This window comes from Physella acuta, unplaced genomic scaffold, assembly GCF_028476545.2.
Source record: "Physella acuta isolate Inbredline_101_S28 unplaced genomic scaffold, ASM2847654v3 ptg001029l, whole genome shotgun sequence".
Taxonomy (NCBI): Eukaryota; Metazoa; Mollusca; class Gastropoda; family Physidae; genus Physella; species Physella acuta.
In genome coordinates, this window is record NW_026732546.1 from 128,535 (window position 1) to 141,173 (window position 12,639).

The 12,639-nt window shown below is 32.7% G+C and overlaps 1 protein-coding gene across 16 annotated transcripts in view; it reads left to right on the plus strand.

The window, feature by feature from the left end:
* LOC131954783 (phosphatidylinositol 4-phosphate 5-kinase type-1 alpha) overlaps positions 1–12,639 on the plus strand; it is a 57,882-nt gene that overhangs the window by 30,169 nt on the left and 15,074 nt on the right. For 11 of the 16 annotated variants that reach the window (XM_059318544.1, XM_059318549.1, XM_059318547.1 and 8 more), the window contains 11 exons: positions 2,460–2,590; positions 2,876–2,993; positions 4,420–4,572; positions 5,227–5,286; positions 6,958–7,017; positions 7,936–8,175; positions 8,589–8,666; positions 8,924–9,005; positions 9,323–9,449; positions 10,587–10,637; positions 12,481–12,613. In XM_059318544.1, the coding sequence (XP_059174527.1) occupies positions 2,460–2,590; positions 2,876–2,993; positions 4,420–4,572; positions 5,227–5,286; positions 6,958–7,017; positions 7,936–8,175; positions 8,589–8,666; positions 8,924–9,005; positions 9,323–9,449; positions 10,587–10,637; positions 12,481–12,613 (1,233 nt within the window). Of the gene's footprint in view, positions 1–1,799; positions 2,062–2,459; positions 2,591–2,875; positions 2,994–4,419; positions 4,573–5,226; positions 5,287–6,957; positions 7,018–7,935; positions 8,176–8,588; positions 8,667–8,923; positions 9,006–9,322; positions 9,450–10,586; positions 10,638–12,480; positions 12,614–12,639 lie in introns of all 16 variants that reach the window. The other 5 variants (XM_059318557.1, XM_059318545.1, XM_059318555.1 and 2 more) reach the window with 5 other exon arrangements.

A 12,639-nucleotide genomic window follows, 5' to 3' on the forward strand; every position in this document is an offset into this window, starting at 1 on the left:
CGTTTTAAGAAGCTTGATGTTTATGGTTAACCCCAACACATGACATTCTATAATGACACCACTAACAAACTAAAGACTAACCATGGTTAAAAACTAAGGGGCAGCACCCTAAGCCTCCCTTCTATCCATTTATAAGATGCCACCCCCACCACATGCACCAAATCATGTAAATGATTAGCTCAAAAACAAGTATAATTGGCTCACTTAAAATATTTATGTAACAACATAATTGGCTTGTTTTCTTTTTTTTTATGTCAACCAGTGTAAAATTTGGGCCCAGACAAATTGCTATTGCTGTTTTCCATTAGGCCAACATAATGTGGCTTGCAAAACAATGTTATCTTGGCTAAAACTACTCCACAATGTATTTTTTTTATAAGAAATACAATTATTATCAAACCTATCCTAGTCAAGTATATAGTGACCACCATTAGGAAAGTAACAGGATATTATTAAGCAGTCTTGCTCTTCATTTTGTCATGAAGCTGAGTGTGACGCCTACTTTGTTATTACTCATACCTAGCCTATTTTTTTTATATTGGCAAACCACACCCAATCTGATTCTCCACACATTATCCTCTCAATGTCAAGGTCACTTGACTGCTGATCTGCTGATTGCCTGTCAACTGCTCACCTACACTTCCAGAAGGGGGTGTTACAGCTCAGCTAAGTACCTGTAAGCTGTACTAATGATGTGTCAGTGCTGCTTTAGTCCCTACATTCACTTCATAGCAGTTTTTGTGCTTTACTGTCAAGACTGATAATTTGCAGTTAATCAAATTAAGGGTTAGAATATGTTTAGATTTGGGTTTAGTATTTGATAAGCCTTTGGTTAGGTTTATATGTGTATAAATAGTGTATAGCTTAACAGGATAATAAAGTAAATTTAAGTGCAGCACATAAAAGTTGCAATTTTTTGTTTTAGGAAAATGCTGACAATAGAAGTATTGAAGTTTTTTTTTTTCCTGCTAGTATTGTTGTTAGTTTCAGGAATAGGTTTAGGGGAGGGTTAGGAATGTTTTCCTGCTAGTATTGTTGTTAGTTTCAGGAATAGGTTTAGGGGAGGGTTAGGATAAGGTATAGCTATACACTAAATAAAAGTCTTGAAATTTGTCATGCTGAGCTAGTCCCACTTCTTGAATCCACTTATTATTGATATCAGATTCCCTTCTAGAACTCCCCCTGAACCTCTTGTCTGTATTTAATTGCATGTAAGTCATGTATGAAAGCCAGATAATATCTATGAATGCTGTCTGGTAGACAATCAATAACTGAAGCTTTTGTGTCTGTCAGCTTTTTCCTCTCTCAGATCTCTTGACAGTGGAGTGCTATCATTACTCCCCTGATAGGATTATTATTTGATTTAAACACACAGTTGGGGAGGTGATACATTGATTTTACTGTTTTTGACGTGTGTTGCTCAATGCTGTATATGTTAAAAAAAGGCATTTGGTCAATTTTTCATCATGTCTCTGATTTTTTTCTTAACGTTATGGTGGCATTCTGTGGCATATTCATATGGATGGTTTTGTATTGGAGTTGTTCATACATTTTACATTACATACATTGTGCATTAACAGCGATTATTACATTTTTTTTTTAGGTTTTATAATAGTGAGATAGCCCAGTCATTTTAATAGTGTTTAAGATAATAAATAAAAAAACAAAATTACATTCATAAGCTAGACTGTCATGCTTTAGTTGGATCTAAAGTTGGTTTTATGGTTGACTAGAGAGTGTAACTTTGGTAGCAATGGTACTTTAGAAAAGGTTGCATTAAATATTTCTACTGTTACCAGTCTTTCTATTGGAAGTTTTCCAGTGAATATGATTAATAGTGCTATATAAACAATGATTAATGATACCCAGTGCTAAGGCAAGAGAAAATGTGACACTTATGTAAGCGTGCAGGGAGAAATGGAGAAATTTGGGTTCAGTGTGGATAACTTTGTCTGGTACCATGTCCATGAGATATGGCGCTACTATGATCAAGAGTGCAATGCTGGCGGTCCAGATTTAGAGTGCAAGGACGCATGGCTGCAGGAATGGCTCAAGCGGACGGTAAGTTTGTCTGTTTGTGCTTGGAATGTTGTGTCCAGTAACTGCACCTACAACTATGTGAGCTAGTGGACAAGCTTTTAAGTTTGTGTTGTATTGCTGGTATGGCTGTGTGTTGTATTGCTGGTATGGCTGGTATGATGAGTTTATGTTATGAGTATCTGAAGTGGGACAATGTTCATCTAATGGAAGTCAGGTAAGTTTTTGTTTTGTAGGAGTATTATTAATTTAAACATTAATATTTGTAAAATTGAAGTAATTTTCTTTGTGTCCTCTGCTATATATAATAAACAATTCTACGAAGTATCTTGATGAGCAGATGGAAAAAAGATATAGTGTAATTTTATATAATTAAAAACAAATTTTCTTCAAATAATTGGGTCTGTTTGTAATGTTTGTAGAAACCAACTTCGGAATTGATGGCAGCAATTCAGCTGGGCATTGGTCAAAGTGTTGGTGGACTGTCATCCAAACCTGAGAGAGATGTGCTGATGCAAGATTTTGGTGTGGTGGAGGTCGTGTTTTTTCCAGGGTATTTGATACTTTCTTGTTTGCTTACACATAAAATAAATTGCACGGCAAGCATTTTGTAATGGGTGACTTTATTTAATGATAACTAAATGTTTACGTCTGTAAGATTGATGTGGCTGTGCATACTGTTGACCATAAAATCATATTAAATAATACATACCAATGACTGAAAGAACTATTTCATTAGACTTAATATTTTAGGTACAAGATTACATTGGTTATATTGCTTAACTTATGAACCTGCTTGTAAAGCTGACTTATAGGTTTCTTATTTTCTGTGTTACAGTGATGGAAGCAACTTGACCCCAGCTCACCATTACAGTGACTTTAGGTTCAAGACCTACGCCCCAGTTGCCTTCAGATATTTTCGTGACTTGTTTGGAATTCAACCAGATGATTTTATGGTACAGTAGCTTCCCTTGTTCAGTCTTATCCTTAAGTCAATTTGTTGTACTGTCTGTTAGTTATAGAATATAATTCTAAGGCTAAGGCCTGTTCTAGGAGGTAATTAATTCAGCTGGTAGCTGCAATGAGGCTAATATAAGACTACTACATATTAAAGATGTTTGAGCAAGTTCGCAGTTTACAGACTGTTGGTATTTTAATGGACATTTTGACATAAAGTGTTAATCAGCGGTTTTAAATATTACATATACAAAAGAAAAACAAAAGAAAATTTGGACTCATCTTAAAAAAAAGGCTCAAATATCCAGGTAAAAATAAATGTTTCAGGAAAATGGTTGGAATATTAATTCCCTGGGTGGTTGTGGCGGGTGTTTAGACAAGAGATATTAAAACTCTTTAGGTGTGTTTGTGTGCCAAACTGTAAGATCAGGTACATATTTTAAAAGTATGACTCATTTTATTGTTATAAATAACCCAGCGTAAAGAGAACACAGAGGCATAAAGTACACAGAATAGTAACCATGCAGTTGGATGCATTAATGATAAGCAACAGATGTTGCTGCGAATAAGTAGGAACAGTGATTAACATACAGCAGCTGTTTAGCAATTTAGTTAGCAGCATTAAGCATCGTTTTTTGTTTAGACTGGTTTTACTGTTAGAGTCCGATAAGGAAACTAATCAAGTTGAATGTAGTTGTGAAATCACAGTACTATTGTTTGATTTTAGAAGTATCTAAAATTTAAAAAAAAAAGTAAATTAAAAATTAGGTTGCTTTAAGTAAAAAACACTTCAACTTAAACGAAACAAATATAGCATTTGAAGCAAGTTTAACAAAAATGTGTTGCTCAAATTCAAAACAAGGTACTTCACTAAAAACCTCTTGTCTTAATCAAAAACAATGGTTTTTAATGTCCAACCATGAAGGTTTTAAACCCCCATCTTTGAAATATCTGTAACGAGCCGACCCGCTGCGTATCATACGCTATTTAGTTGTTTTATTTTCTACTTTTCAGTAATTCATAATTTGTGAATTCGACAGTACCAATGCTGCCACTGAATATATTTACTTTAAAACACTATCAGTAGCTCGTTAAGGACGATACCCCCCCCCTCCTTTCCCCAAACCACCCTCCCCCCTGTGAAAGCAGCCTCCTCTTAGTTACCTCCCCTAAGTTTAAAATAGTTTCAAACTAAATTATCTGCCCCTAATAGCCGTCTACAATTGTAAACATTTAGCGTGAACCACAGCTCACCAGACCATGTAGGGGTGGGGTGGTATGGAGCGCGCTTACAGCTTGGTGTTTTCTAGGGTCTCCAAGAAGAGAATTATATATATAGATGCTTGTCCCCTAAAGTATGTTTATTTCAATGGCCCAACCCAGACTTTGCATCCATCTTACAAGAAATGTTTGTCTCCACAATAGTTATCCTTGTGTGACGAGCCACTGAAGGAACTCTCCAACCCTGGCGCCAGTGGAAGCATCTTCTACCTTACCCAGGACGACGAGTTCATCATTAAAACAGTGCAGCATAAGGAGGCAGAGTTTTTACAGAAGCTTTTGCCTGGCTATTTTTTGGTAAGTTGGCAAGTTTCCTAGGTTGTATTGAAAGTTACATTATAGGAGGCTGTTTACTACCTCCTTGTTATGATGGTGTGAAATTAATTCAAGATGTTTTCCCATTGACCACAAGAAAAAGTGTACAATTTTCTTCCTTCGACTTGTTTAAACATTTGTTGACTTTATTTGCTATAGATGGTACAAATGATTTGTTTTTAACCAAGAACATTTTCTTACTGTTTTCACTTGGTTTTTTTTTTACCTCCTGTCTGAATTGAGTTCTTAGACAAAGCATTATTTATGTCCATTGGAAACCAATGAAGAATTTATTAAACACATTGTCTATATACTATGTTAGTTTTACTGGTTCTGCTTTGGAATATGATAGTGACATTTTTTAATTATATTATTTTAAATTAAAATTTAAAAATAAACCTTGAGTATTGTTGTTTGAAAAGCTCTAAATGTATGAAATAATATTAAATAAATAATTAGAAATAAAATTCCAGAATAAGATATCCTCGACCTCTTACTTCCACTTGTTTTGGCTTTACCTTATTACAACCAATAATGTGAATGACATACCCATGGTGATGGTCACCTGGCATCTGGCAATTATGTTTTCTAACCCTGTCATGGACACTGTCATCACTGAAGCTCTTGTTTCCACAGAATATCAGCCAGAACAAGAGGACTCTGTTACCCAAGTTCTACGGGCTCTATTGCTACCAGGTAACTCACTTTCTGCCTCTACCTCTCTCACTTATTGTTTGCAGTGTTGTTCTAAGACAAGTTGTTTCCTGTTTGCTTAATGTTAAATTTAATTATTTCAAAGTTACAATATTTAAAAATGAAAATAAAAGATACTTAAAAAATCTTTAGCAAATAAGTGTTTACATTCTACATTTTTAAAGAGAATCTAACAAACTAGTTAATTTATTAATACATTTTTAAAATCTTAAGTAATTAACATCTTTATGGTAAGATAAATACTATTCATAAGAACGTAGTAATAATCTAAGTACAGGATGTTTTGATTTTACTTTGCCCCTATCCCACCTTTCAGCTTTGCTTTCTACCTTGTAACCTTTCTTAGTTGAACACCAGGGTTAATTGCCATTCTATTTTAGACTACTCCTAAAGGTGATCTAAATAACAATCAGAAAGGAAGAATTATTTCAGGAATTGAATATTTATGTTAATGATAGTACAAATCAATAAATCAGGGTAAAAATTGTTGCCCTGTCAATTTGAATTTTAGACCTAGAGGACTAATTTTTTAGATTTATAACACATTTAGTCTAGATTAAAGTAATACTTTTATATAATGTCATATGTGACATTTAGAAAACATTGTCACATGCAACTCTTATAACAATATGGTTAACTGTGTATTGTTTTCTTCATGGGTCCTTATCAGGGGTTCTTAAACTTTGAGTTGGATGCCTCCTTTAGGCTTGCTGTACTTTGTGCAAAGACAGCAGTTTAAAAAATGACCCCAATTGTTTTATGTAAATGGGACCATTGATATTAATTCACCAAGTCTAAGGGACCCTGATCTTTAACACCAACTAACATCATACTTAACAATAGATAGAGAAGTCTAAAAATAATGTTTTTTTTTCTTTGTTACTTGTTGAAGTTGGAATGCTTTTATTGAATGTTCACTTTGCAAGTTTGCATACATGTTGGCTCATGATTACATCTCTCAATCTGGTCACCTAATTAACCTCAGGACTAATTAACCGCAGACGATTAACCAGATGGTCTCTACTGTTACTTGATCAGATATGCTGAAAGATAAATGATTTTTAGAATCACACTTTTTTTTCTGTCTTGTAATATATTATAGTTTAATGAGGATGTAAGTCAATCCTGTCAAAAACTGTTCAGCTTTAGAGTCCTTAAATACTTGACAGTTTGTTTTTAGCTCTTGTTTTGAACAACAGCTGTGGATGTGAGCACATATTTTTAATGTTGCCACATGTTACCTATTGATAGGTTGTTGTTTTTAGCTTTTCACCTACATAAACAATCAGCTTTATATTGACTACTCATTGTAAAAAAAATAGATAATGAGTCAAAATCATGTTGGTGTACTTTAGTTACTGTACAATTAAAAAGTTTGTTTTAACCTGGCCATGTAATCTGCAGTTGTAGGAGTTTTGTTTATTCAGAGAAATAAATGTTGCGTGACAAATGTCTTCAGTTACAATAATTTTGTATTGGTTTATTTAAAAGTAGATTCTTCAAAATGTTAAGCATACAATAAACTCTATAGTAGCCTAACTCAGCAGCCTAGTTGAATTTTCTGTAAGCAAAGAGAGATATTTGTGTTAGTGTTAGGCATATATAGTAGAGGTCTTGACCTAGTAACAGCAGAGACCTTTTTCTCTCCACGAGAATGAGGAGTGGCTTAAGGGTACCGCCAGAAAGCATGCGACCAAAGACGATAAAAAACAAGTAGGTTGACAGGAGTGAGAGTGAGTCATCATATTGCCAGGGATGGACACAAGACCTGACCCCCCCACCCCTCCCCCACACACCTCACAGTGTCCATTATCACAGAGAATGATCTGGCTGCTTCCATGTTGTACTTAAACTGGCACAAGAATCACACAATAGGCTGGTGGCTGCTGCTTGGTCCATCCCTGTACACCATCATTTCACTTTGTCTTTTATAGTGTTCATCACATTCATTTCAATTTGTTTTATTGCTACGTTACCTTTTAGCCAGCTCATCAGCACTGCCTTGCTTTTGTGCATTTAAGAAGTTTCTATGTAATGCTTCTTATACATTTAATGGATAGTTAAGGACAATGATAATTGTAATGTATTTGACTATAGTTTTAGTATTCAAGCTAGGATTCTTTAGTTGGTTACTTTATTGCTGTAATATGGCTCACTTAGCCTAGTAACAGTAAAATCTGCCTTAAGTACAAGTTTTGATGCTTATTTTGTAATGCAAATGATCTTACCTTAAAAAAAAAACATAATGTAAAGCTAATCAAATATTAAAAACAATTTTTATAAATTGTAATTCTTGAACTAGAAATAAGTGTATAGAAGCTGGATACTGCTTACTTCTTGCCTACTAATACATTTTCAAATAACAACTTTTTTTCTAACAGTTTTTATTTACTAAGTATTGTAGTAAATTTAATAATATGTAATTCCCCCTTAAATTAAGGAAATTATTTTTCATCCTAATTTTAAAATATTTAGCATCTTTTGTATTCATATTATATAGATGCATGCTGTTTAGATAGATTTTAATTTCCATTAATAGTATTCATGTTGCACCTTCATATATCACAAGACCAATTATTTTAAAAAAATCACACAGACTGTATATTTACTGGATGTTCTTTGCTTGTTTAGTGCGGTGGCAAAAACATTCGGTTCACTGTGATGAACAACCTCCTCCCCTCTACTGTGAAGCTACATGAGAAATATGACATGAAGGGCAGCACGTACAAGCGTAAGGCATCCAAACATGAACGGTCCAAGAACTCTCCCACACTCAAGGACCTGGACTTCATGGAGAACCACCCAGAGGGCCTGCAGCTAGAGAAGGACACGTATGATGCTTTGATCAAAACTCTGCAGAGGGATTGTCGGGTAATAAACACCATTAATAAACACCATTTTAATTCATCTTGGATTATAGATCAACTTATTTCCTTTTTCTTCTTTAAAAAAAAATTTCATTTTAAATCAGGAATTTATATAATGTTAAATGGTAAACATGTATAAAATGGATATGCCAATATCCTTGTTCTCATTTCTACAAATTTAAATCTGGTTTTCATATATAGTAAACCTGTATGTGTTAATTTCTTTGTTCTTTCTACAAATATCAATGTGATGTCTATCAGTCTTTTTTTAGGCTTCTCATATGGCCACTGGTGCTGAAGACATTTAATCTTTTTTTGGCTTGATCAATTTTATTAACCAACAGTTGCTCTAATGATTTGTAATTTAACACATGTTTTGCATATTTACTTAGCATTGCACTTGAATATCATTTTCAGGTGTTGGAGAGTTTTAAAATTATGGATTACAGTTTACTTGTGGGCATCTACAACCTTGATCTAGCAAACAAAGAGAAGGTAAGGGAGATAATTAATTCAAGATTTGCTTTGATTACTGTATTCTCACATTTTGTTGTTTTACTTTTTAATTTAGAATGAATTTTAAGTTAATTATTTGAACTTATGATGGAAAAGTTCGTGGGCATATTTATTAATGGTTTCTGTGTTTTTGTCAGAAGGTAATGGAACAAAATAGGCCTGGATATTACACAATTAGAGTTTTTTTATTAGAAATGAGTTGTGTCAAATTAGTCTCAATGTTTTACTTTCCCCAGCAACAGTTACAACAACAACAACAGAGTGATCAGATGGATCATGTTGGTCCAGCAGGTCCAGTTGCACATGAAGGTCGACCTGGTAAGTCTGCCATGTACATTAACCTTTGAAATCCTTGTCATAATATGGTCATGACCTACTCAATAAAAGTCAATCAACTTATATTTTATATGAAGACATTGTATTGAAAATGAGAAAAACATATTAAAACCAGAAAGTTTTATAATAGTTTCTAAATTTAAAAATAAAAGATTTTACAGAAGTTATTTTTGTAAAAAAAAACGTTATTGGAAAAAAAAATTGTTATTAAATACGACATAAAATATTGAATACATCAAGCCACTGAATGTGATGTAGTTAGTGTATAAAACTACAAGATGTATATTTGTTTGTTTTAGGAGGCCGCAATTCTCTGCAGAGAGGAAAATCTTTTAAAACAAGAATTGGTCAGTACTCCACACCCATGGAGTCCATTCAAGGCCACACAGATTTGACAGACGACATTGAAGAGGATGAGGATGTCCCGTAAGTGTTTCACCCGCTTGACACACCTAGCATGCGCCCTTAGGTTGACATCATAAAACATTTGGTTCTCCCCCTTGTTACCCTCTTAACCACTTCTAATATGATTACATTTTTATATATATTTTTTATAAAGTATTTTCACCGTGTTGAATCACATTTTATGGATATATCTTTTAAAGATCCATTTTTCTTTTCTGTGAGTAGAAGAAGATAAGAAATTGTAAGTTATCCGAGGCCATCCCTCCTTTACCCAATCTTCTCAGTGACCTTTTTACGCCATATACACTTTCTTTAGCTATATCTCCTGGCAAAAGTAGACTTCTCTTATTTTTAACTTGGCTTGGATTATACTTTGTTGATGTCTTTCTAAGTTAATAGGTAACAGAAGTATATTTTTTAAAAAAAGTAAAAACTACTGTTTCCCTCACCACTCATTTCTGACATTTTTTTCATTAACTTTGGAATTTCTAAATCTAATTTCCTTCTTGCATTGTTGGCAGCAATGTTGCTATGCATCCTTTATTAGGCATGAACAAATATTATGATGTTTTTGAGATTATATATTAGAAGTTGTAGATTTAGAATCAAACAAAGGCATAAAACTTAGCTGTTGAGCTGTAATATAATATATTGACTTATTTTTATACAAGTATACTTTTAAGGCTATTTCTTTTAGATACCTAAGGATTTTTATAAACGTAGTTTTTACTAACTTTTGATTTAAAAAGAATAATATTTGGATACCTTTTTTGTTTTATTCAACTTACATCCGCAGAAGTAGTGAACCATTAGTTTTATTAGCACTAATGGTGTGGAATTTTGCTTTTGTAATGGGAGTTTATAACATAGCATGTTAATAGGTTGAAACACTTCATAGCCTTAGAGTTTATAGAATTTTAACTGGCAGTTAATTTCAGGGGAGCTGTAGTGTAATCTCTTGTGAAGAAGCTGTTATTATAGATGCAAGTAAAGCTTTTGAGCACTTCTGCTCAATTTATAGTAGTTATTAAAGTAGCCAATGGCATTTTAATATGACAAATATTATTGCTTGTTTGGCTACCTCCAGTAACAGTAGCTGTGATTGGTTGATAGGCCAATGGCTGACTTTCAAGCTTAATGATTGGCTATCATCTCCAGGTCTGAAAGCTACATCCCTCATTGGCTGAGCAGTTCTCATGTTTCAGATTGGTATGCATGTGATGTCACCACACTAAAAATGAAAACAATTTCTTACCAGCTAACAAAAAAACAACTTGTATTAATCACATTGTAACCCCCTACTCTGTGTAACCTTTTCACTTAACATTATTTTAACATTCATTCTTATATTTGCTTGCTGGCTAGGGAATTTTGTCTATGTACAGTTTAATTTGTTTGTGGCCTGGTAACTTGTACATCTTTTAAATTGTTGAAAATAATTTTAATTTGATTAAATTCAGTTGCATTAAATTGATCACCATATATTACATTTATTGTATCAAAAGTTAATTTTTTTTAGATAAATCTTAAGACCACAAACTAATTTAAACTTTATATAATAGTCAATGTAATTTCCTTTCAGATCTTATGCATATAATTATTCGCCTAAATTAAAATTCTAGTTGCTAAAAAGAATATAGAAATAGGAATTATTCTTTTTTTTATGGACGTTACTAGAACTCAAGTTTGTCTTACAATTTTAATGGAACAATTTTTTTCTGAACACAATTTATGGAACAGTCATTTGGTAAAAACCTGGTAAACATTGTGTGTTAAACGACTAACTTTCTTCTTCTTATTAACATAGCATGTATATGATTTAGGTGTGCCGTGTCTTACACAGTAACAACACATCTGAGTGACACAGTCAATAACAGTTTTAACTTCTTTTTAAACAATTAGCAGCACATCTAGCTAAGCTAGGTTTTTTTTTTAGCTCCATGAACTATTTATATTTAGTACATTAATTATTTACGATTCTCATTTTTAAAATTTTGATTTGTTTCTATTTATTTAATGAAATAATATTTTTTAATTACTTTGTACGATGTAGTAAACTCTTTCTAGAATTTATGTGAATGATAGAAGCAAATCTTTTATTTAACTTTGAGCAATAATATAGTTCCATTTAGTTCCATTAAATAAATTAAATTTAATTTTAATTGGTAAAAACTGCTAGTACATTGTAATCAGTTACATTAGGATAGACCTACTTTTGATAGCTATATTTCGTTCATGAAATAATTGACAACAGCTTCAGGTAGATAATGGGATGATCAAGTGTGTTGACTTTACTACTAATGGAAATTCCCATTTGGTAGATGGTTTTCTTGCACAAAACTCCTGTTTATTTTATGCTAAAATTGTTTTCAGGCTAATAGTAAAGAATAATTACCCAGAAATATGTATCAAATTTAGTAATTAGTAACTAAGTGTAACAGTTTTTGTGATAATATAGAGCTATAGGCTTGCCAAGACTATCAGACAGATAAGCTCAGTATAGTTTTGCTATTGTTTTTATTACTTAAAGAAATGCTTTTGAGATAAAACATATCCTGCTTCCATGAATAAAAAAGTTTTTTATTTCTTATTACAAAGTTATTATGATACAATAGTTAACTAAAATATGATTTTCTAGGCTATAATTTATTTTAAACAATGCGTTTTTGTTTAGAAGATTATTAAAAATTGGTAAATATTCTAGCTTATACCCAAGCTAATCTATTTTAATAGCTGTTGCAGAACAACCAAAAAATCATAATAGTAATCTTCAATTTTGTTTACAAAGGAGTTAAACATTTTTTATTTATCAATAGAAATTATCAATCTGTAAAGATTTTTGGATGGTTTTTGTCAATGAGCTTAATTTTTAAGTTTAATACTACAGGTGAAGATAGCAAATAAGTGTTAAAATCACATTTTGTCATGGAAGTTAGTACAATTGAATTGAGTTATGCTTTTGTGTAGGCTCTGATCTGTTCAGAACCTGGGTCTATATGAGCAGAAATATCTTGATGAATTTTTGATATTGTTTTTTATCTGATTCTTTCAGTCCTGGAGGAATACCTGCACGGAATGCTAAGGGGGAACGACTCTTGATTTATCTTGGTATTATTGACATCCTGCAATCTTTCAGGCTAAAGAAACGTTTAGAACACACCATGAAATCCATTGTTATAGATGGGGTAAGTCACAAACAACTGCTGTTACA